At 39.4% G+C, this 25,843-nt stretch overlaps 1 protein-coding gene across 2 annotated transcripts in view; it reads right to left on the reverse strand.

Moving 5' to 3' along the window:
* Window positions 1-25,843, reverse strand: part of LOC121523004 (endothelin-converting enzyme-like 1) — a 114,065-nt gene that overhangs the window by 63,573 nt on the left and 24,649 nt on the right. For both annotated transcript variants that reach the window (XM_041807738.1, XM_041807730.1), the window contains 3 exons: window positions 25,082-25,192; window positions 24,898-24,990; window positions 19,018-19,142 (listed from right to left, as the gene is read on the reverse strand). In XM_041807738.1, coding sequence (XP_041663672.1) covers window positions 19,018-19,142; window positions 24,898-24,990; window positions 25,082-25,192 — 329 coding nt within the window. The remainder of the gene's footprint in view (window positions 1-19,017; window positions 19,143-24,897; window positions 24,991-25,081; window positions 25,193-25,843) is intronic.

Here is a 25,843-nt window from a genome sequence, read left to right on the forward strand (position 1 = left end):
AACCGACTAGTAAATCCCATGCCGGCTAATTTGATAAACGATTCTAACCTTTTTACTGTGAGCCTTGCTCACATGCAGGTTATCTCTCTCATGCATGTGCAGGTTAATGTCTCATTTATTAAATATTCTGGCAATGTTGTCGTCTTAGGTGACAAAACCCTGAAGTGGGGGCGTGTGATTGAGAAGACTGAGCTTTAGTCAGATGTATCACTTTACAGAAAAAGATTAAAGTAATCAAAGTGGATATAAAAGCTCTTGGCACCCTAACAAGGCAGAGAAAGGGAGAGAAAAGTTAAAGGTTTTCAATTCTAGCTGAGTGACACGGTCTCGGATTTTAGTTATTTGTTTGATGATTGATGATTTCTCCAAGAGTTAGAATACAGCAGCTGTAAATTCTCTGATTTGATTAATTCTAGAGTCACACTGACAAGGGAGGAGGAACAGAGCGTTAATGATGACAAATGATGATAAATGATGTCTAAAATGTAAACTTAGCATAGAAATTAAATTCATGTATCATTTAAATAGATTTTGAGTTACTAAAGCTAACAAACATAAAATATAATCTCCAACATAAATGAAGGTGTAAAAGTAAACACTTTAAACTGGAGGTAAAGGATGTGACATAATTTTTCTGGTGGAGATTAGTGATAAAATGAGAAAAAAAATCTGTATCATTACTTATCATGAGGTCAAACAAGGAAAAAACTGAATTTATAATCAGCCAATTAAATCAAAACTAGAACACTTCTGATTAAATTCCTACACGAGAAAACTGTTTTCAGAGAACAAATTTCCACAGATTTAGCCACTTCATTTCGCTAAAAATGTATGAAATTGGTGCATTTAACTTTTTATGTCAACATTGTTCTTCCGAGGGAGCATCTCCCCTGGACCCACCTGGAAGGTTCAGGTCCCCCCCCCCCATGGTCTCCTAAAATCATGTGGGATTTCACACAGTAATGATTTACAGCTGCTTCAATGAATCACAGGTGACTGGTATACACTAGAAAGCAGGGTTAATCCACTCCTCTCTCACTGGGTCTGGAAGGGTCATAAAGGTCTATCTGGTATTAAGATCTATTCTCATTTTAATAAGATACTGATTCATATAAAACCAGAGAAACACCCACTTCCTTCTTCTGGCTGTCCCTTACCAGCCAAAACAGTTGTCTTTAAAATACTGTTTTGGGCTTTTTTTGCCTTTATTTAGACAGGATAGCTGAAGAGACCAAGGAAATATGGGGAGAGAGAGCAGGGGAAAGACAAGAACTGAACAGTGCAGAGATAGGGAATCGATCCTGCGACTGATGCGTTGAGGACTCCAGCCTCTGCATATGGGGACCTGCTCTACCAACTGAGCTAAAACAGCACCGTTAGATTTCTGAATACTGCCAGAACCATTGATGGTAGTCTTACCATGATCTACCTGAGTATCAATGTGAAAGCTGCATCTCTGATTGGCTGATACCACCTCTATGGGACAAACTCCCACATTCTGGTTGTACCAGTGCTGACAGAGAATTTAACAGTACTTTTTCAATAAAGGATAGTAAAGTGAAAACATGGTTGAACCCTGGACTACTATATCTTGTTAGAATTGTAATCTCATTGGCTGTAAGACCTGTCCGTCAAAAGGGTAATCGCTTGCTTCTCAACCAATGTATAAGATTGCACAGAGTAAGCCCTCTCTTACTTCCAACAGCCAATGACGCCCTTGGTTACTTTTTGGTCATGTCACTTATCATTTGGGTGTGCCTTTTTTTCCTAAAGTCTACCGAATATAGAGAGGGCAAATGTTTGCAGATGCCCCGCCCCTTTTGGGCGTGACAGACAGAAAACCAGATGCACAGTGTGAGAAAATAAGCTGTGTTTTATTGTGTTTTTACCAGTGATTTTTTTTTAATTAAATGAGATTTTGGGACTAAACGAGTTTCCAGTTTTGCTTGTTGGACCCTTTTCTTCATCTGGATCACAGGATTAGCAGGGTTTTATTAAACTTTGGATTACCATATGACTGAAAAGGCAGGAAGCAAGCACAATTTGTGTTTTTTCCCCCGTTTTCCTCTGACCAAAGTGGTGTTTCTGCTGCTGTGTGCCTGTGAGTATTTAGTTTTGGACATGGGTAGAATGCTTAGATTCTCCTCTTTCCAACAGTGTATAATATGAGCAACTTTACTTAATATTTGCATTGCTGATTAAAGTGAACTGTAAGGGATTAATCCCTTAAAGCTCCAAACAGCCTGATATGGGCCTGTTTAGCGAGAAAGTGTTATTGATCTTTACCAAGAGCGACTAAGTTTATTCAGGACCTCAGGCAACAGAGCTGCATTACAATCCTGCAACGGGAAGAGTCTCTGATTGGTGGAGCCACATATTTCAGCTGTTGGCTGCTACTAGTGAAGTTAACAGTCAGAGAAAAAGTGGGCGATAACTGTTGAGCTGTATGGTGATGATATTTGGCACCGCAAACGTCACAGGGCACCAGATCTGCTGGTAGAGTTTTTTCAGAAAAAGTCAGCCACATTTTTGACAAAAAGTGTAGAATTTAAACACTTTGTGCTAAAAATATTAAGATTTAGACCCTAACTGAAACACATGGGTCTTTATCTGAAAAAGTGGTCTCAGGGTTAAGCTACCCTTTATTTTTTAGAAGTCTCCCAAAGCTCCCCTAATTTTCAGCAGATCAGAAATGAGCAGATGTTTTAAAATAAAGCTGATGAACTCATGAGTTCAGGCAGGAATACTTTAAGAGTGGTCACAGTCACCTGGAGCTTTCAGTCAAAATGACCTTTATGCCAAATTTAAGATTATTTCCTAAATCGCTTCCTGAGATATGGAGCTCACAAAAATAGGACAGAAAGACAACTCAAAAACACAATAGCTCCCTCCAGCCTCCTGCCAGTGTAGAGGCATAAAAATGAAGTACAGATGTAAAAGAAAGAAATATGGGTGGAAAGCAAGAAAGCTAGAAGGTAGAGGGAAGGTCGATCCATTCATTTTAATGCATCCTGTCATTTTGAAACTCACACGGCTGTCTAACAAGCCGACGAGGCACCTGTCTGTGTTCTTTTTACTCTTCTGTCACCTTTTTACCTCTCAGAGAAAACTTCACACGGCTCCTCCAATTTAACAAGAACCAAAGCTTCCTCCTCTGTTTTTTCCGTGCATGTCAGCCCGAACCAAAGCCTTCATCTGTGTTATGTCTCGTTCTGCTGCAGGACAATGTACGTTTGGACTGGTTGGTGTGGAAATGACACAATGCAGCAGGGTACAAAGGAGTGTGTCTGTGCTCTATTAGTGAACACAAGGGGGAAAACCTCTTCTTCATCTGATTCAATGGACGATGACACTACAGGCCAACACCTCTGCTACGGCCCAAGACTCAAACTACATGAGGACACAGTGTTCCTCTCAGTGTTCCTGAGGATTCTTAACACCTGTCTGGGTTGATTTGAAAAAAATAAATAAATAAAAAAGAGAAAAAGCTCAGAAAAAAATCAGGTGTTTCCATTACCAGTTTTTTATTGCGCTATTTTGATTTTGCACATCTCTAAGGGTAACGGAAATGCAGCTACAGATAGTCATTATTTTGGACCAGCCATCAGCTTCTCTGATTCTCTTTAAATTCAAGAGAAAAGCAAACAATCACACCATTTACCCAATCTCAGAGCCCATCTATCATCGTCTATTAGTGGTACCAGAGTGGTATGTGACAGAAAACAGCCCATACTGAGCTCAGCATGTTCTCCTCTGACACTAAGGAGCATACAGGTAAACACTGGTATTTTTACACAGCATCTGTAAGATCACCACTAACCACAGCTGAGACTTTTACACACATACAGTGCCCATAAAAAGTATTCACCCCCTTGGACGTTTTCCCCTTTTATTGATTTTACAAACCATCCATCTGTTTTCAATACCGCTTGTCCCGTTGGGGGTTACGAGGAGGCTGGAGCCTATCTCAGCTGTCACTGGGCGAGAGGCGGGGTACAGCCTAGACTGGTGCCAGTCAATCGCAAGGCTGACATATAGAGACAGACAACCAGGCATGCTCACATTCACACCTACTGCTAATTTTAGTCACCAATTAACCTAATGAGCTTGTTTTTGGTGGCAGGAGGAAGCATGCACAAGAACATCCAAACTCCACACCGAAAGGCCCTGACCAGGTAGCGAACCAGGGACCTTCTTGCTGCGAGGCAACAGTGCTAACCCCTGTTCCACCATGCAGCCCCTTTATAAATCAATCATCGAAACAATAATTTGACTTTTTACAAAAAAACTCTTTAATGTCAAAGTGAAAACAGATTTCTATAAATTAATCTCAATTAAATAGAAATATGTAATGCTAAATAAGTCACTGCATAAATATTCACCCCCTTCAAGTCAGTATTTAGTTGATGTACCTTTGACTGCAATCACAGCACTGAGCCTGTGTGGATAGGTCTCAATCAGGCTTGCACATTACTGAAGCATCCCCACAGCATGATGCTGCCACCACCATGCTCCATAGTGGGGATGGTGTGTTTGTGTTGATGTGCTGTGTTTGGTGGCTGCGCCTTGTCAAAAGGATATGATAATACTTAATTGTCCAATTGCTCGCAAATTAGTCTTGCATCACCAGCTCATCCATCAACACAGTACAATCACATCACATGTAAAAAAAAAAAAAAGAGCATATCATTAAAAATATTATAAAAAAGGTAAAAGTCCAACTGTTGACCCACATCTCATACAGAGTGAGTCTTGTGCCTAAATACATAAGGATGTCCTCAGTCAGTGTCAAAAGCATTGGTTTGGTCTCATCAGACAAAAAAACTTTCTTCCACTTGACCATAGAGTGTCCCACATGTCTTTTAATGAACTCTTGTCAAGATTTAATCTGAGTTTTCTTCAACAGTGGCTCTCTCTCTGCCACTCTCTCATAAAACTCATAAGGCCTCGCCCATCTCAGCTACTGGAACTTGTATCTCCTTCAGAGCAGTGATAGGTGTCTTGGTGGCCTCTCTCACTAGTCTCCTTCTTGTATGGTCACTCAGTTTGTGAGGATGGCCTGATCTAGGCAGATTTAAACATGTGCCATATTCCCTCCATTTCTTGATGATGGAAATATCTGAACTCCGGGGGATGTTCAGTGCCTTGGAATTGCTTTTGTATCAACCCATTGACTTACTCTTCTAAAAAACTTTCCCCTGAGTTACTTGGAGTGTTCTTTTATCTTCATGGTATAATGGTAGACAGGAATACTGATCAACCAGTGACTGGACCAGGTGTCTTTATAGTAAAATCACTTGAGACAGATTCACTGCACTCAGGTGATCACCATTTAATTAACTGTGAGACTACGAGGACCAATCACCTGGACCTCTATTGAATTAGGTCAGTCATGCTAGAGGCGGTGAATATTTATACAGTCACCTATTTTACCTTAATTATTTCTGTTTAATTGACATTACTTTGTAGAAATCTGTTTTAACTTTGTTATTTTAGAGTTTTTTTTTCCTTTTTCCTTTTTTTTGGGGGGGGGGGGCTAATTTTATTGCCAGTGATTGGCTAAGAAAATCAATAAAAGGGTGCTATTATAAATGCTCTTAATCTGGATCACTAATAAAAAACAGTTGAGCATAAAGTCAGCTGAGCTGTGAATGGAACAAAGAAAGTTTGAGCCCTTTAAACACCATGACCAGGTTGGAAATTTGTTTACTAGAAAGAGTAAACTTATTAACATGTCACTCCGCAGGAGGAAAAATAAAAAGAGGTGGACGTTTTACCAACAGGGTTTTGCACTGTCAGATTCAGATTTCCGGTGTTATCCCAGTGTGAGTGCTAACTTCAGTTTCCTGGTGTTTTTATTTATTCCTGAGTCAAAGTGTTGTTGCTCGAAACAAACTGTTTGACTGGCAAATAACAGGCAGTGGTGGAGAGACCACGTGATGTGAGGAACAGTGGGGATTTTAAAGAATTTCCCCTAAGCTAAGTTAATTAGAAACAACCCCCTAAGAAATAAAACAGCTCTATTCCTCCATTTGTACGTGTGCGTATGAATCAACAATGCCAACCTTTGTTTAAACCCCAATATTGAACTTCCTGGGAGACCAAACCTGGAGACAGAGTGAAGGTAAGAGGAGGAGGAAGAATGAAAATGTAAAAAATAAAAGAGACAACAAAGGTAAGAGAGAAGAGGGGGGAGACAGAAACAGGATGACAGGAGGTAGAGAAGTGACAGAGATGAAGAGACAACGATAGAAGAGGTGCAGATGGCGAGAAGGGAGAGCGGTGCTCAGGGATTGAGGCAGAATTGGGGGGAAAGAGGGTTATCATGCACTGTTGAGAGGCAGAGATGCGGTAAGGGAGGAGAAGGAGCTCAGGAACATGGGAGTGAAGAAAAAAAAGGTTGGTGAGGGAGGATGACAGAGAAGGAAAGTATGTCAGGGGACCAAGAAGTCCTAAAAGTTCACACTGCTACCTCAGAAAAATCTGTGCAAGACGAATCTCACCAGAAGAATGACAAAAAAATTCAATAAATTCCAAAATTTGCCAATATTAAGTCCTTAAATTATAATTATGACATAACTGAAGGTGCTTTATCTTAGTCCCATTTTTTTTTTTTTGTTTTAACAACTAGTTGGATGAAAACACTCAACAACCTCAAAAACACTCAATATGGGATCTAAAAATGACTATTTCTAATCACCCATCATTTATTATGACCTCCTTGTTTGCATGGGGGAGAGATAGTTGGAAATAATAAAAACAGTTAATAGTTGCCTTTAACCTGAGATATCAAGGCTGCTGACGGACTACAAGACTCTCAAATCTTTAAAAGCATGGTAGACAACAGACAGAAGGAACAATTCAACTGATTTTTACCATTAAAATCTTCAGTGTAATACTGCTTTCTCTTCCCACCAGCATACCTCACTCATGGTCTGTTCATCCAAAGGGCACCTTGAAGATCTTGAAGACATTTAACTCTCTTCAACCAAAAGATTTCAGAGGTATTCCTGTTATTGTTAAATATTACATAATATGAAACCACCAGGACAAACACTAGAATAACAGACAGATATTGGCTTGAGTACACTGAGTACTCTAAAATCTGTATGAATAATATAAGGCACAGTCTGTTTTGGGGGTCTCCAAGGGGGAAAAAAGGTTTAAAGTGTCTTCCTGTAAGAAAGTTTCCATTTTGTTCAGCAGGACCCACATTGTGCAGTTCCTGTACAGCATTTTACATGCAATGTGCCTTGACAGCTATGGAAATCTTTTATCCTTATCCTTGATTTTAACATGCATAATACTGCAGACTGCACTGGTTGCACTCAACTCTTTTTAAACGTTATGCTACCTCAAATCTTTTATCTAAAAATCAAATCTTTTAACTCTTTATATTTTGTAGCTGAGTTGTTCTATGTATGTTCTTTTTTTGTTCTCCTTTTTTAAGATGATCAAGCTTTTCTATTCTATTTTTTAATTTCAAAAATTACAGAAAAAATCCCACACACTGTCTAAATTGTACAAAAACATTGGAACAATTCTTTATATAGAGCAGTGATCATCAACTGGAGGCCCGGGGGCCACATTAGGCCCCCCACGGCTTTTCATCTGGCCCCCAAGGGGCTATCGAATTCAGAAAATTTAAGCATGCAAACATACGGCATGCTTTTGTTAACTTTTTTAAAAGTTTTTATAAAACCATCAACCTAGAAGCTTATCAGACAAGAAGCACACTAGTATTTTTGTAATTTAGCATGGTAAACACATACTTATCATTGTTATCTTGATTAAAGTTACGTTTTTTGTATTAATTTTCCACATAAAGGTCTTTGAGAGTGGTATTTTCCCCTTAGGGAATCTTCACAGATGATTAGTGTCCTGCATGTGTTTTTGGCCAATCACGACAGTGCATATGAGCATTAAACTCAGTGATAGATATCACGATGGCTCCAAAAATATGAAGCAAAAATACCTCAATCGCCCCCTTGTGGCTGACTGCAGTATAGGTGATAGGGACTGCTCTCATTGTTAAAGGTAGTTAGTTTTGGATGGAAATATCTTTAAAAGAATATTTTATTAAGACAAAAATATTGATTTTATTTCCATTTTTTTAATGACCAGCCCCCCCAGCATTGGTCAAGGAAAAAGCTGCCCCCTGTGAAAAGGGAATTGATGATTCCTGATATAGAGGTTATCAAAATTTCATACACTTAAATACTGTGGGGCAGATACACAAACATTTGTTACGACACACTGATAGCACAGTTTTTAAGGCTTTTGCACTCTGAGTGCACTTTTTAGTCAGAATTTTTCAAATCAAACAAAACTCGAATTTTCGTCCATCATTTTTTTTTCTCAGAGACAGGTTTGATTTTATGCAAATTTTCACATCAGTCCAAGTCCCTTACATGCGTGTCTGACGCTTCCTTCCCTCTCGCTCTCTTGTCGCTGCCTGACCCCTCCCCTCTCGTGTATTATGACGATATCAACCATGGAAATATAAAAGATAAGGGCACAGGTTTGTTCTCCCAGCCACCTTACAAAAACTGAATATAAAGTTGCTCTTCATCTCTCCAACTTGGCACAGCTGTGGCGTACGAGCTGGAGCCATATGAAGCTCTCTGTCAGAATCCAGTGTGTTTTAAAGGAGTGACAGAGCCACAGGCTCTTCCTCACTGCTTATTTCCGTTGCAGTACGAAACATTTTGCCAAATTCATCGCATTTTCGCACTGGACTCTGTGTGCAAATGTGTGACTTTTTTTTTTTTGGATTAGGGATTGAAAAAAAAAAATCTAAAATGAACTCAGTGTGCAAAGACCTTTAGTGGGCGATTGTCTTTGCAAAAAGCTCCTCTTCTGTGACTAATCCACAAAAGAATTTTCTCTGATGAAATGCAAATGCCAAAACACCCACAAAAACCCTAGCAAACTTGGCGCATTTTTCCACAGGCCGAGTGGCACATCAGTGGCTGTTCGCTTAGACTACCAACACCACGATGACAGAGAGAGAGACAGAAAAAAGAAATTGAAATTTTCAGTCTAAGAACTTCTTCGTGAAGAGACTGACACAGACACAGAGGATTGTTGAATGACCGTGTGCGATTCAGAGACTGGAAAGGGATTTTATATGGCGATAAACTTCCTGCTGCGTAAATCAATATATCAATGAATGAATTTGACAATTAAGCTCAAACCAAAGTATAAGACTATAAACTTCACACCACATGCTTACACAGATGTGTTTTATTATTTTTATCAACACAGCAGTAAGAAGACATTATTTGATGGAGAGGATTACACAGAGGATGATGACGTACGGATATTACGGACAATTTCACATGCACAGCTGTTTATGAGACAGCACCAGCCTCTTATTAGACACTACAGTGTTCTTTACACTCTTTTACAACCTAGTTATTTTAGTACCTATGCGTTTACTTCCACCAAATTTGCGTGTATAATGACAATCACTCTGTCATCTATACATGCTTGCTCTCTGTTTCAAAAGAATAATCAAACAAAAAAATTAAAATACTGCATAAGCATATACTTACCTTGCTATTGTTCTGATGATTACATATTTTGGGCTACTTTTGTGCTGGAAAACAAAAAATTTCAATGTTCACTGAATAACAGTGGCGTCTTTCCATTTAACAGACGTGCTAGTTAACAGATGACTCATATGTCACATACAGTAACGACTGACTGAGGTGGAAAGAGAGGGAGGAGAGAATTAGTGCCCGTTTAATACCTGGTTTCATTTGGTGTTACTTGCACCACTTTTCTCGAGTTAGAGCTGGACTTATGGATCAGATTCTATTTGTAACAAGGCTGTTTGCATGTCAAAGGAGCAGTTCTTCCGTTACTCCTCATTTACATACATAAAAATGCAATAGGTTGCTGTTTGCAGTTTTTGTATATTTTGAGCACAATTACTGTGAATTTCCTTTTTGTATTAATTCATATTTCTAATCAGAAGAGAGCACAGTCTAAATTACACAAATATATTGGCAACATTTGGAAAAGTGGATGGAACTATCGAGGAGCAAAAGAAACCCTCAAATATACTCGCATCATTTTGGTTGCCTCATGTATGAAGCTGCTTTAATATCCACATATTACCAACGTTTGAAATTTACAAATGCACAGAAGTTTTCCTGTGATTTTTGATAACTGCAACATTAATTTACCCAATATTGGTTTCCTTGAACTTATAATTTTGTTGTAATCAATCAATGGTTAATTTCCACAAGAATGAAATCAGAGTTGTTAATGTTTTTGTACTAATAAAGTTGCTGATGCCATTGTACAATTTAATCAAATGTGCAGTTGTTTATCAACTGTAAATTACTGTGAAAGTAAAACTAGTTGTGCAGTATAGGCACTGTAAGCAGCAGAAAATACAACTCCTATATGAGAAGTAAATCCAGACTTAGAGATCTCAGCTCCACAGTGAAGCAGATATCAGCTGAAGCTGACTGAGTGGTGGTGTGATAACAGAGAGGGAGGGAGGACAGGGTGTCAGATAAAAACAGGTGAAGGGAACAAAAGACGTAGAGAGGATGATCGAAACATAGGGTAGAGTCTATTACTACTGCCATCAGGGGGATGGATGGACACACAACTCAAAGAGAAGATTGGTAAACAACAGGAGCAAAGACGAAGCGTCAACCCGGAGAAGTGAACCCGGTGTAATGGATGTGACAGTGTCAACGGTTAGTTTAACAAAGAGCGTTATGAATCCATCATGATATAACCCTAACTCAATGGGGATGATGTTGGAGTGTTGTGATTAAAAATTATGTTACACAAAGAAGGCAGAGCAGCAGGAAAGCACATAAAAGACATCAAGAGAAAAACACAGCACCAAACAGACTACAGATTTGGATATAAGAGAAGTTTATCATAATGGAGCTCAACAAGAGAAAGCGTATCTTTTGTGGTTGCTGATGAAAGCAAGCTGCTGTAAATATGCAGGACTTTCAATCTGCAGAAATATTTAAAATAAATGAAGGCAAAACAGAGATATTTATGAATTCAATGAGAGTTGTGAATGATGCTATATTAGAAATGTAGTCAAAGCTTGTGCTACTGTTCCAGTAATTAAGTATGAATGGTTCTTTGCTGAGAAGAGAAGATTGAAAACTCTAACAGGCACAGTTTGTTCTAATTTTGTTTCATTTAGTAGAGTGGATGACTTCCCTCAATCTGATGCATGCAGTGATGTTGAAGTGTGTACATGAAATGTTGGTTTTTCTAGGGCTGGGTATTATAATCCACATTAGAAGCAGTATCAGTATTAGTAATGCACAATTTAGTAACAGGGTGCAAATACAATTAAACTAGACAATACTGCAATTTAAAAATGTGATTATGATAAAGGGTAGCTTGAGTCTACTTGCTTTGTTATCAAGACAAATGCAGAGAATACTGTTAGTTTTGAGGTGTGTATTTCTCAACTCAAAACATACAAATGTTAGGGACCATAAAAAAACAAAACATGAAGTTTTTACAATACTGCTTCAAAGATAATATTTCCAAATATAAATTATATTCCTTTATTGAAAAATAGGCATTTCTATAAAGTACAACAGAGGCACTACTGTAAACATAAAGGTTGTTTTGCAGGCATTTTTGTAAACCTTCAAGTACTATTTCATTCAAAAATAACTGCAGTCCATTGTGCATTTATGCTTTTGCACAGCCTGACATTATGATTGCGACTGCAATTAGATTAACTGCAGCACTAAACAGTATTTTTTTATATATATATATTTTTGGGCTTTTCAGTGCCTTTATTGGACAGTGGAGGACAGAGTCGGAAATGGGATGAGAGTGGGAAAAGACAAGCAGAATTACTAATCCTCAAACTTACTTGTGCGGACCAGCCGTTTAAAAATCCAATTGCAGGTGAAAACAAATAATATTTTATATTTTAAGGTTATCTAATAAAAGATAGGCTACTGGTTATAACACTACAGCAGAAACACAGTGAGGGGAAAGGACAGGGGTGTAGGGTGTGTGTGTGGGTGGGTGTGTGTGTGTGTGTGTCGGAGGGGATTAGGTAAGTTCGATTTCGAGGAAAAGACTCCAATGAAACAGATAGCTTATGAAGTAACATTATTGTGAAAATAATAAACCCACAGTGATGACCTTTTTTATGTAAATTTAAAATATTAGCTTCATTATTGTAGCAAGGAATATGACAGAAATTATCATTTTGTGACTTTTTTTCAGCCACTTAATTTTGCAGAAAGACACAGGTCAGTGGTAGTATTTGGCTTGTTATCCCTACTGACCCAGTTGTAACTCAGAATTGCTTGCTATCACAGGTACCTATACTAGACACTGTAGTTATCTTACTGTTAAAATATTTGTTATTGTAAACTGTCTGTTCTAAATCAAAACCTGTGCACCGTCTAAGTTTCACAGGAGTGAAAGTCTAAATTGGCAGATTATGCTCCATGTCAGTCCCTCCCACTTATCCAAATGTTTCCAACATGTGCAATGTAGACGGTGCTCTGGCTCTCTTCAGCTTAAAAATATGACTAAGTATTTTATGGTACCACCAATCATTAAAATTAGAATGATTGTATCATTTAAAATGCATGGAGTGGATGATTTTGTCAACCTTAATATATGGAAATGTCGCAAATGCCACAGGATTCTGCCCCCATGAACAGATGACAGAGTGATCATCTATACGTAAGAGCGTATAGGCCATCGAGTATTCTATAACCCGTAAGTAAGGCACCCTGTCAGTGTATGAGAAATACCTCCTCTTCAGCACCAAGTCCCATTTCCACACTTTGGTCGCACTGGGACTCAGACTCTTCTGTCTCCAACTTAAGTCCCTTCAGACTGAGCTACTGCTGAGATGCTGCTGTCTTTGCCAGGACTCCACTGTAAAGGTGATTTCAAACCTCAGTGGGAATATTCCTGGTCACATAAATGTCAGATAAGACAAAACAAACTATTGATCCACTTGGAAACTTTCAGACTCCAATTTTATCATCTTTATTAAACCAAAATAACACCCATGGGAGCTATCACATTTGGCTTGGGATTGTTCAGATTTGTGTCTTCATTCTACTGCCAGGTAAAACACTAGACCATTTTCATCTAAACTAACTTTAAGAAAGTGTTTAAGTGTCAGACAGAAGGAAGGTTTCAACAAATTTTAGCACCATGTCTTTTGAAAGGTTGAAGACCACAGAAATCAGGATACTTTCTATCAGTTAGAAATAAAATCCTCTGAACACATAAACTAGTCACTAGTCAGACCGGCCATTTGTGGTAGATTTCACAACTTCAGAAGAAAAACGACGGTGGAGGATGATCAGTGTCATCTGGCCATTTGTTTTGTTTTCCAGCCAAAAACCAAAAAAGGAAAGGATTTAATCCATGTATATCATGTTTAATATTACAACTCAAGGTCTGGGAGGCTCACACAGATGAACTGACTGGCAGCAGTAAAATAATCACATTGACACCACACCCCCGAGGATTATTTGATAAGTAATAGGTGAAGACAAGCCTCAGATATGGCCGCACCCCCCTGACCTTTGAGGGGACAAACTGGGCCCAAAATAATCTAGTGTTTGGCAGCCTAATGAAAGAAAAGACAGGCAGTGAAACAGAGGAATTCAACAGAAACACTGTTGGTAATATTTTGTACACAGGAAATTCTGGGGAGTATTTTTTCCAGAGTAAAAAATGTTTTACTCAAAAGTAGTAACATTTACTCTTTTTTGAGTGTATTTATTACCAGCCACTGCAAGAGTTGGAGTTAAAACAGAGTAAATTCTGCTGGAGTAAAACTTTTACCACATCCACTTAAATTTCAGCTCAGCTGGCGTCACTCATGGCAAGTCATGACTGCAGCTTGTTAGGTGTCTCAGCTGCAGATAATCCTTGGCAACCAAGACCTCCTCACCTGGTGATGAATTTTCAGATACCTGTGGACTACAGCTTCTAACCAGGTAACGTGGTTCCTCTTCAACCTTTGATAATCTAGGGATTTAAGGTGAGTTTTTGCATTGTCTAACTCTCTTTTTTGCAGTGTCTCCATCTCACTGCCAGTGATTCTGCCAACCACCAGCCAGCTCACCATCATTTGCACTTTTGTCAAATAAACTTCTTTAACCTTACTGCCTCATCTCATGCTCTGCTCATGGCTCATTGTCATATGTTCATCACAATTGTTTCTGTAATATAAGAACACTATGTCTAATATGTAAAAGCAAAAAAACCTCTTTTGTTGTCATGCCTCTATAGATGGAAAGACAGCGTTATCTATTAAGAGAAAATGTTGCTCTTTATAAAGAGGAAGATCAGTCTATTTAGAGTAAGACACAGTTCTATATAAGCATTACCCAGTCATAAATGGAGGAGAAATTGTACTGTAAGGAGTGGATAACATTTCTAAAAGGAATAAAAAAACAGCTCGGAAAAGACTAAACATCACTTTATACTGAGAAAAACAGCTCTATAATGAGTAAACTAAGGTCTGTATTATTCTGTAGTGATTACAGTTGCTTATTATTATGCTTATTAATTATGGAGTACATAATCATCATTTAGAGTTAAATAAAAATACTTTTAGAGTAAAAACAACTCTGAAAACATTACCCTAAAAAGCAGAGTAAATTTTACTCCGAATAGACTGGGACCAAAAGTTATATTTTTCAGAGTAAAATTTTATTCAATTTGAGTAAAATTTACTCAGATAAATTTTCTGTGTATGGTGGCATGTTAGTGGTAGCTCAGTGTCTGTATTGTGTTAAAAATCTGCTTCTATTGACTGTTCTCATCAACTAACCTGCAAATGCACTGATGGATGACTCCATCTAAGAGCTGTCTGAATGAGAGCAGGGATCCATTCATTCACAGAGGGAGCCGAGATTTTACAAATACAATCTTTCTAAAGATTCTTTACAAATCTAATTTTGTAAATCATGCCCCGTCTCCCTCCAAAGTGAATGCTTTTCATTTAGGTCAATAATTTGATTGAGTCAGGTATGACTGATTCACAAGAGGCTGGGATGACTCCAAACTTGCAGTAACTCAATCCAAGGTGGATGCATAAACTACAGTAGATTGGTAAATCTGAAAAAGGTGACAGTTGCGTGTAATGATGAGGCACGAGAGCCTTTGCCACACTCTTTTTGCAACATCCTACCTGTGTTAGATTGTTTTTTCTGCTGTTGCTTTAATCAATACAAACAAACAGCAGAAAAAACAAACAAACAAACAAAAAAACAAAGCTAGACATTGAAAATGAACTGAGACTGGCAGCCTCACAACTGCACCCAAGACTCAAGAAAATCTGTAGCACCTAAAAAGGCCACAGTAGTCGCTGAAATCATTGCAGGACTGGGTGTATAAATCTTAAAGATGTTTATTGAGATTTTATTTTTAGGGAATTGTTCATCTTTTGAGAGTCCAGTTTTTAAAACTCAAAACATTTTGGTTTTATGTTGTGGTAAATTCTAAAAAAAAAAAAAAAAAAAAAAAAAAGAAATTTGTTTGCAAAAATTTTGATTGATAGTGTGCTTGTCTTACATTAACATGTTTTCACATGTTGATATGAACAGTAAAGGTGGACTGAAATTTCTTATCTGCCAAAAGGGGCCCTGAGAGAAAAAGTATGTGAACCACTGACACAAGGAACATAAAACATGTTGACTTTGAACGGCAAGACTTTTAATTTGTGAGCAGAAAAAAAATGAAGGAAGGCTTACGTTGGTGTAATCTACGCTCCAAATATGACCAGACACCCAAGAGAGAAGTGATTGCATTGCACTGTGGTTCTGCATTTTGCCTTGTCACCCTGGTCCTGTACTCCTCAAGGCATCCTGATGGGCAACACCCAGGCCTGTACCGCGCCCATGCACCATCTCTCCACGTATCATCCCTGTCAACCCCTCCACAGCGCATGTGGCTGCCCCCAAGATCCGGCTCAACCAACCACATCAAGGGCACCCAGTATGCAGTGAGCTGGATCAGGCCCAGGAAAGCCAGGTGCCAGCAGAAGGTGCTGCTAGGTGCCGCTGAGGTCAGCTGCATCCAGCAGCTGACCCCTACCATTCCCGCTCTCCTGAGCTCATCATGGAAAACATTATCTTACCAACAATACCCAAAAAATGCACCGAGGGGAAGTTATCACAAAGGAGTCCAGCCATCACCTCTGGCCATCAGTCAACATCCAGACCTCAGTAGAGTATAGTTCTGTCTGGTGGACCAAGGGCTGAAAGACTCTGACTTTCCCCTGTATGCTCGAATACCAAGAACACCACATCGTCCTTCCCAATGAACCCACTGCCCCCAGCTGCAATGGTTGCCTTTTTACAGCTAGCTTGTTTGATAATTAAGAACAACACACAGGTGGACAGAAACTGCCAAATACATAAGCAGAAAAATAGATGAAATTGTAGATAGGTGTTCCTACTTTCTATCAGTTGACTTGATATTTGATCAACCAATCAACGCATCTATTCACATTTACAGGGCCATCGTCACTGAACTGTAGAGCTGTATGTCATCTGCATAGTCATGGTAATCTATGTTGTTGTTTTCTATGATCTGAGCAAATGGAAGCATGTAGATGCTAAACAGAAGAGACCCCAGGATGGAGCCTTGGGGCACCTTGCATGCATTTTTTGTCTGCTCAGATGTAAAGTTGGCTATTGACACAAAATTGTCCCTCTCTGTTAAGCAGAATGCAAACCAATCTAGTACTAGCTAGTCAAAGTACTCCACCACAATACTTGAGACAAAGTATAGATGTTACAATGTTACAATGTCATTTAGAAAATGCTTTTATCCAAAAGCGACGTACATTTGAGAGCAAGAACAACACAAGATCTAGACGAGAAGAAACAACATCAGTAACTGCCTCAAAGTGCTTCAGCTCCAGTTGGACGTAGGTGCTGCCATGCAGTGTTTAAGGCAAAGCACCTAAAATATACATTGTTTTTTTGTTTTTGTTTTTGTACTCCTAGTCAAATTCTACTCTTTGGCGCAACCCACCAAAAAAAGCCAACGTACATTATCGAAAATGGATTAAAAATGGACAAAAAGACGCTTATTATCGGATGTAATGCCATGGATTTAATCTTTAAAGACCCCAAAAAGTCACCGAAGTTCCAGACTCGCTTGCATCTATGACGTACAGATCAAAAGTTATTAACGTTTTTATAAAATGTGTCACTTCTTGTTATTTATGACAATGCTGTCCTCAAAGACCCCAGGAAGTCAGCCAAATTCTGGGCTCACTAGCAAATGTTCTGTAAGAGCTACGAATACATGAAGAACATATTTAAAAAGGCACAACAAAGAGCTTTCATAGAAAATAACAAGTTAGGGTTTACGACTTACTGTTCAAAATTTACCAAGCAATTTACAAAGGGGTGCGCCTGTGGCTCGGATCAGTGCCGCGTGAGCTCTAAGAGTTAACTAATGAAATTATTTAAAACTGCTGAGATGACTCTTTGCATCCTAACAACTTAATTCAAATTTATCTCCCAGACTTACATGTACTTATCTTGAAATCACATTAGACACATGAAAACAATGTACCTTACTCTACCTTCATTTAAAAACCTTTAACACATCATAATGTAACATGATGTTGCCTTATCTTGATAACTAGCTTTTGTCCAACAGGTTTTTATTTTAACATTTAATTTTTGCTTTAAAACAAAAGGGACATACTAAAAAGTTCAGGGGACTGTCAGTCTATTACAAAAGCTGTACTGCCAAGTTGAGATTGTCCACAGAAATGCTAAACCAGGCTTTTATTTTGAAAGGCACAAACTGGAAGTGTAATCTGTGTTAATCTTCCTTGTGGCATGCTGAATTGACATGGACGTGCATATCGTCTAAGAACAGGGTAAATATGGCTTCCTTTTCAGCATTTTCCTGAACATCTGGCAGAGAGACGTGCACGGCTTGGGGTAAACCTATTCTCAAGATTCTCCACACAACAGCGGGCGAACATGTTCACAAGTGCTCACAAGTTTCACAAGTCAAAGCTGCGACTCATGAACATGCATGCTGAAATGAAATCGAAGCTGTGATGCAGCTGTTATGCAGCTGCCACGCACCCAGTTTGAAACAGCTGTTAGCTACTTAAAAAAATGCAAAACACTGCAAAAACAGCAATCTAAAGGTAAAAAATACTCATGTAGGCTTTGTTTTAGCAGACATTTCTACAGCACAGTTCAGGGGATAAAACTTTGCTGTGCTAAAGTGTGATGAAATGTCAGGAAATTGAGCAAATTTCTGAAAGTCATTGTGTTGCTGGACAGAGACGGAGAGACAGACAGATATGTATGCAGTCTCAGACAGAAATGACAGGCAACAAATCCAGCCGCCACTCGTGCAGCCAGTCAGCCATGCGTGCATCCTGAGAGCTGTTGTGTATTTGTGTAGAGCACAGTGACTATTGGAGAGCTGTCAGTCCCTGTGACACACATCCTGACGTGAAACAGCCCACCAGGACCCCCCCTAGAGTCTGTCAGGGAGTGAGAAGAAGTGGAAAGAAAGTGTGTGACTGTGTGTGAGTGTCCGTCCATGTGTGTCCATCTGAATCTGCAGGTGGTAGAAAGGTGTGGGTGTAGATCAATAATAATCAGCTGCAGCAGAAGTGGAAGTTCACACAACAGTGACTCACACACACACACACACACACACACACACACACACACACACACAAATACATGCACTGCAGCACTCAAAAGCCAATCCATACACCTCATGACACTGCTTTGTAGTCCAAACTGTAGTGACAGCCCTAAAGCAGAGGCATTATGCACACACACCTCATGCATACACACAAAGTCACACACGCACCAAACAGCCTCAAACAAAAGCGCTTACTCACGCTCAAAAAGTACAGGCTCAAAAAATTCCTGCGTCTGATTTCATTGATTTTCCATACACCTCAGTGCCCTCATCTTTCCCTCCCTCAAGCCCGATCCTCCCCCGTCTACCCCTCCTCTCCTTTCTTACCTCTTGGATGTGGTCTTGATGATGTCAGAGACTTTCTGTATGTAGTCGGTGGCGAGAACCACGATCTCTTCATCCTCTGAGAAGTTATCGTAGAAGATTCTGTCCAGCAGGCGTTTCCAGTGAAGCTAAAGAGAGGAAGAGAGACATTGTTTTAACATTTCCTTTCAAAATAAGATTAAAGACTTTGTTTTGTTTTTGAAATAATTTTTTGGGGCTCTTTGCCTTCATTTTGACTGGATACTTGACCAGAAACAGGAAATATAGGGAGACAGAGCCAAGACTGGGAAATCAATGCAACTGAAATGCTTTGGAGACTACAGCCTCTGTTTATGGGTTCCTTCTCTACCCACTAAACCAGTGCCCCCAATTTTCTTTTATATCCCAATTATTTTTACTGTAAAAATCATCATTTTTATGATGGACTTTATAGAACAGGGGTCATTCATTAAATTTGTACAAGGCCTAGCTATTTTGTACCTAGATGAAGTGATGGCCACACTTGAAATAATAATAATTATAATAATTATAATAATTATTATAATTATTATAATTATTATAATTATTATAATTATTTTGGTACAATTAGTATTTTAATTATCAAATATTTTACATTTTCTCTTAAATGCATGCAGATTTTAGTCTTAAGATTAGTTCCTTTCACTTATATTGCAACCAGCCACAAGAGGGGGATTGAAATATTTCAGCTATATATTTCTTGGTCTGTTATGGTGTCCATCATTGAGTTTAATGTTGTGATGCTGTGTTGTGATTGAAAATGTGTAGGAGGCAGGTTATTTATTTTGATGCTGATAAAAGTGCATTCTTAAAGAACCTGAAGCAGAAAATCCATACTGAAAACTGGAGTTTTAATCAAAAAAAGACTGTGTTCATCATGCTGTTGTTGTTGCTCTGTCACTTTGATTTGGCATGACTATGATAGTTAAAGGGAAAATTTTAGTTGTTGTAAACAGCTAATGAGTTGTTGTGTTCAGCTAATGACTGAACTAGAAGGCCTGCTAGAGTCATTAGCTGGGACTTAGCCACTGCGACGCTTTTGTCTGAACCAGACAGCGTGTCTAAATCCAAACAAGCACAGAGAGCAACACTGAAAGCTTTCTGTGACAGAAAAAAATGTTCTCGCCGGTACTGTTAGCTGTTAGCTTGGATGTCGCTGCAGGACCGCTGCAGTTTACTCCAAACTGGACTACTGTTCTAAAACCAAAGCAGAGAGCCACACCAGCAGCTTGTCTTGTGCAGAGGAGAGGTTTTTGCTAGTTTCTTATAATGATGACTTCTCCCCCCTTCGCGCAGAATACAGAGAGCATATTTTCCCTCCATTCTCTAACTGCAGCTGAGTCGATGTGGGTGTTTAACCAATCAGATGCGGTAGAAGAAAAGCAGGAGGGGCGGGGGATGATGCTGCTTAGGGCTTCATTAAACACAGAAGGAGACAGACAGAGACAGAGGGCAACATGTAGCTTTTTACATTTCAGTAACCACTTACTATACCTTTGGCTAAAAATAATACACGACTAACAACCGTGACAAATTCACACATTTCAGTCAGGCATTTCAACAGGCATCCCAGATAGTTGCGCTCAGTCATATACTAGGTTTACACCTAGTCTTGTTAAATGTGGATCATTTTACTATGTACTGTGTAACAAACATCCAGAAAAGGAACCTAATTTTTCCCACATAATATTGAAGAAAAACTGACACCTGAATGTTAGCATAATGTGCAGAGTATAAAGCTCAAAACCCACCAGTGCCAGATCAGAGCGTTGCATCATTTGACGTGCTTCAACTGCCATTCTTAACGCACACCAACAGAGTGTCATCAGTCAAACTCCCCACCAGCCACTGCATGGCCAGGTGCTTGATATCAGAGCAGGAAACCTGTTCAGGGGTTGCCTTCCTGCCTCACTGGGTAAGTGAAAAAAATATAGAAGCATTTCACTGGCAGCTGAGGCCTATTGTCTATTCTACACCCGGAGCAAAAGATGGCAATACATTTCTTTTCCTGTGCCCTAAAACTGCCTCAAACAGAGCTTCTCCTACGGCAGCCAAGATGGACAAAACAGCTGTTCTCTCTGGGAAATCACTCCACCAACCGTGGCTGATGAAGTGCAGCAGAACAAAGCGCCCACTGGTGTCTGGTTGATGCCGGTTTGGGGTGACCGTTTTGACACTCGTCAGATGAAGCTGGTATTTTGACACACATTATTGGTTAAAGAAATACTGCATCTTTTGGGATTTGGAAGTTGAAGAAGGTGTTGCACCCTTCAGATGAATCCTCCAGGACACGTTTTGATTCACTTTTTGCAGCTTTTATTAACATAAACTTGCCCACAGTTCAGCACAAGCTATTGCCGTTTTCAGCTCTTTTTCACAGAATCTCTGAGAATCACGTCTTTCTTTTTGTTTACATCTCTTAAAGGGGCAGTGTCCTTTTTCTAAAAGAAAAGGCAGAAACAATTTTTCCTCCACAAACAATATGTAAACATCACAGTAATGTGATTTTTAGCTGTCTTTAACTTAAATGTTCTTAACTTAATGTATTTCAAATATGAATTCTCTGTTTGTAGGCAAGACTTAATACCCTGACATAAAGGTAAACAAGGAATTATATCTTAGCTTTTCTAGTGCGTTACATAGGCCATAATGCGATTTAATCTAATTTTTTAATTAATTGACAAGCCCTACAGAGGACAGTGTAAGACCACTGGTGAGTAAAAAACTGGTGCTGGTTCTTTACCTTTGACAATGAATCCAAATCACAAATCAGTCCATCCTTGATACAGAGTGGACATGAGTACAAAATCTGAAGAAAAAACTTGGGAGAATTCCTGATATAATGATCACAGGCAAGGGATGATCATGAGGCCTAATGACCTTGACCTTTGCCCTCCTTAACTAAATCAGTTTCTCTTGGCCAGAGTGGACATTAGTGCATACTTTGTGGAAATCATTCAAAGTGTTCTTGAGGAATGGGCCAATCAAACAAGGGATGGCATAGGAACAGACAATCTGAAAACATAATTTCTAGGCCTTGGCTATCTCTGGTGTGGGTGCATAATAAAAACACAAATTCACTCAAAGTCACTCTGCAGGAGTCCTGCTTTATGGCCCAAAAGTTTCGTCACAGAACTGTAAGTCATGATCTAAAAGGATTTCTAAACTTGACCCATTACTGTGACCCTGTGTGTAATCAAACAGGCTACAGTCTGCTGCTCAGTACACAACATTATTATGATTAAACAACACAGAGGTATGTGCAGGATAAAAAAAAGAGTGTAATCCTTTCTGTCAACGGAAAACGGCTGTGAACACTCTATGATTATGTTTATGTTATGTACTGTGTGTTTACCTTTATGAATATTTTAAATCAACAGAATCAGTGTGACAATATACAGGCCGTAAAGGTCATTCTGTCGCTTTGATTAATAGGGACTTTTTTTTTTAAACATATGGATCCATTTATGTTTTAGACCTTGAAGAAATAAGTGAGCCCTTTAAATATGCAAAGGAGGAGCAAAAAATGGGATATTTAACAGTATGAGCCAATATTCATATTTTATACAAAAAAGCTATAGAAGATTCATAGATAACCTTGGCTTCATATTTCAACCTGAAAATCTACTCCCTAATGCACAGACATTAAACGTGTTTTTTCTTTCTAACTCATAAAATTTCAACTATGAAAGAGGGTTTAAATTGTGAGCCACACATGAGCTTCACCTGTGCATGCTTAAGAAAAGAAACACCACCCTAAGTTGATCTTTTTCAATGAAAGTCAAAATAAGAAAAAGTTTGACCAGAAAAATTTAAAGATCATGATTAGTGAAATAATCAGTGGCCACATTTTGAACTGTGATGACCAGTGTCTGCCAGCGTTCGCTCATTCTACTGTTACAAAAGAGATGCTGATATGGAATTTGCTGTTTTTATGCTCCTTAAATTTTTTTGAACTTATCTAATACATTTAAAGCTTTCTGAGTTATCCTTGTACAGAAAGTGCTCCAAACAGATGAGGCAGGGTTGCCAGGTTTGTGTGTCAAAACCAGCCTAATGGCTGCTAAAAACTAGCCAAAACCGTCCCAAAAACAAGCCAAATGCAGAAAGAAAAGAAAATCAAGCATGGAGCAGAGAAAACCAAAGCAACTTGCAACAACTGAATAACTAACACAGAAACACTTCAAAATAAAAGCATGGTATGAAAACACCGACTGTCCTACCACAGAAACAAACTGACTGGACTTTTCCTTTGAAAAATGCAATGGGAGTTTACCGTACTTGTCATGTAAGTCTAAAATGTATTGACAGACAGGATGCACACACAGTGGTGCAGAGATCTGTCTGGAGACGACTTTCAAGTTATGAGTAGAGATTTAGGGACTTCATATTGAACAGCAATCACATTTATGTTTTGAAAAGTCTACCATTTTAACATGCTTACACACAACACTGGCTCCTGTTGGTTGCTGATGATGGCTATGTCATTTAAAATACAGTTTGCACCAGACTGAAGACTTGCAACAATATTAAACATGTTTAACACTGTAGTCTCTCCAGGTACTCCGGCTTCCTCCCACCACCAAAAAAATGCATGTGAGGTTAATTGTTGACTCTAAATTGGCTGTAGGTGTGAATGTGAGCGTGCATGGTTGTTTGTCTTTATATGTCAGCCCTGTGATTGACTGGCAGCCCGTTCAGGGTGTACCCTGCTTCTCGCCCAATGACAGCTGGAATAGGTTCCAGTCCCCCGTGACCCCCAACGGGATAATCGGTATAGAAAATGGATGGACGGATGATACCGTAGTAGGACCAAGACTGAAGAATGACTGCCTTAAAACTGAAACTCAAGTTTTATGACCACCTTACACCAAATGACCAAGATCAGAAGAGTGCGCAGAAACTTTAGCAAGACTCTCATGACTTTATTTGAAAGCTCTTGAAAAGTCTACAGCCAGCATCAGATGCAGCAGTTAGAGGGATGCAAATATAAACAAGCTTCTTTTGTGCATGTAAACTATATCCTGAATATGATCAAACCAGGAGGGTCAAGTTCACAGGAACATGTACAGCAGTTTTACCTCAAAGATATTTGTGATTTCACTAATATTTTAAAAAGATTAAAACTTAAAAGTGACACAGTTTCTTGATTTTACATTAACTTAAAAGCCAGCTCAATACTGAAGTAAATAATAGCAGCACACTGACACCATAATGCAGTGTTCTGCCTTTACCCTGCCTGAGTTTTTCTTCAGATAATTCTTTTTATGTTTTGTCATCTCCGTGTGCGTCTCCAACCACTTTTATTCCCACTCAAACCATTTTGTCTTTGTTTGTGTAGTTCTTTTGGCAGAAAAGTTCAAATCAAACTGTTTATCTTCCTCTCAGAAAAAGCCTGGTTTGCATCTCTCCATCTCTCCTTCGCTCCACCACGGGACATCTAGAGGATCCTTTGTCAGTTCTTCCACCACTCAGGGAGGGCCTTCTCCTTCCTCTTCTTCTCTCCCTTCCTGCCTGTGTCTCCCCCATCTCCCCCTTTCCCTTCATCTTGCCAACACCCCCAAATGTCTCCTCATTTTCCCCTTTTCTTTCCGCCTATTGCTTTCACTCCGTTCCTCAGCCTCCCTGTGTTCCCCTGCAGGGCGGACAGCTTTTGTGACTCACTTAGGCCTCTATGTGTGTGAGCGTGTCTGCAGCACTTTACCAAACCCTCCCCAAACACCCCCCAACCCCCTGCGCTCTCACCACACTGCTTAAAATGCTCAGTAGGAGTTCAAGTCTTAATCCATCACGTCTGCATCCACCCAGGATTCATGTGCACACACAAACACCTGTAAATGATGGGTCTGTGCGTGCAATACTCACACTGGGAGCGATACGCTGCAGTTGCCTGAGGGTGATGCGGTTATACATGGTGCTGATGTCCTTTCTTTGGTCGTCATACTCCGACACAGTGATCTGGAGAGAGTGGAGACTTTACTTCACTCTTCACACACTCACATACCACAAATACTGCATGCACATGTGCGTGTACGAGAGATCAGCTCACGTTGGCCAGACGAGTCTCCAGCTGTATTATCTCCTTGGACTTCTCTGGAGCGTCTTGAGCTCCCAGCATGCTCAGCAGTCGCTCCATCAGGGCCTTGTACGCTGCCAGGATCTGTTAGGGAAAATGACATCAGCCCATCAGACGCAGCATCATCGGTAATGGCTGGTGACGGGGTGACATGTGGCAGAGTGGACGGGATAACAAAGGCACAGCGGGTGACAAAGGGAAACAGGTGGATTGATGAAGAAGAAACAGATAGACAAGATGAGACAGATGGGAAAGAAAGACCTAAGGGCGGGCAGAAGGAAAGGAGGACAGACGGAGGGGATGTAGGAAAGGGAGGGAGCCTAATGGCAGTCTTGTTTTTAGTAGGGATGTTTCATTGCATCTAATCTTAAAGTTGATTGAATGCAGATTTAAATTAAGACCAGCTGACTTGATTTATGCATCTTAATAAGCAGATATTCAAGGGATCATCAATTACATTTGTACAAGGGCCAGCTTCTCTCTCAACCTCCAAATAAAATGAAATGAAATTAATAGTTAAATATATATAATACTTGGAATAAATACAGTTTACATATCTAACTGTGAGAACAGCAGCCAGTCACAAGGGGGCGTTTGAGACAGTTTGACTTATTTTTTTCTGCAGCTGTTATGTTGTCCATCTCCAAGTTTGACACTAATGTTTGCAATCACGTGATCCTGAATGTCCTTCTACTTTAAACTCCAAATCAATCATCTGAAAATTTCAGCATACAT

This window comes from Cheilinus undulatus, linkage group 2 (genome assembly GCF_018320785.1).
Source record: "Cheilinus undulatus linkage group 2, ASM1832078v1, whole genome shotgun sequence".
NCBI lineage: Eukaryota > Metazoa > Chordata > Actinopteri > Labriformes > Labridae > Cheilinus > Cheilinus undulatus.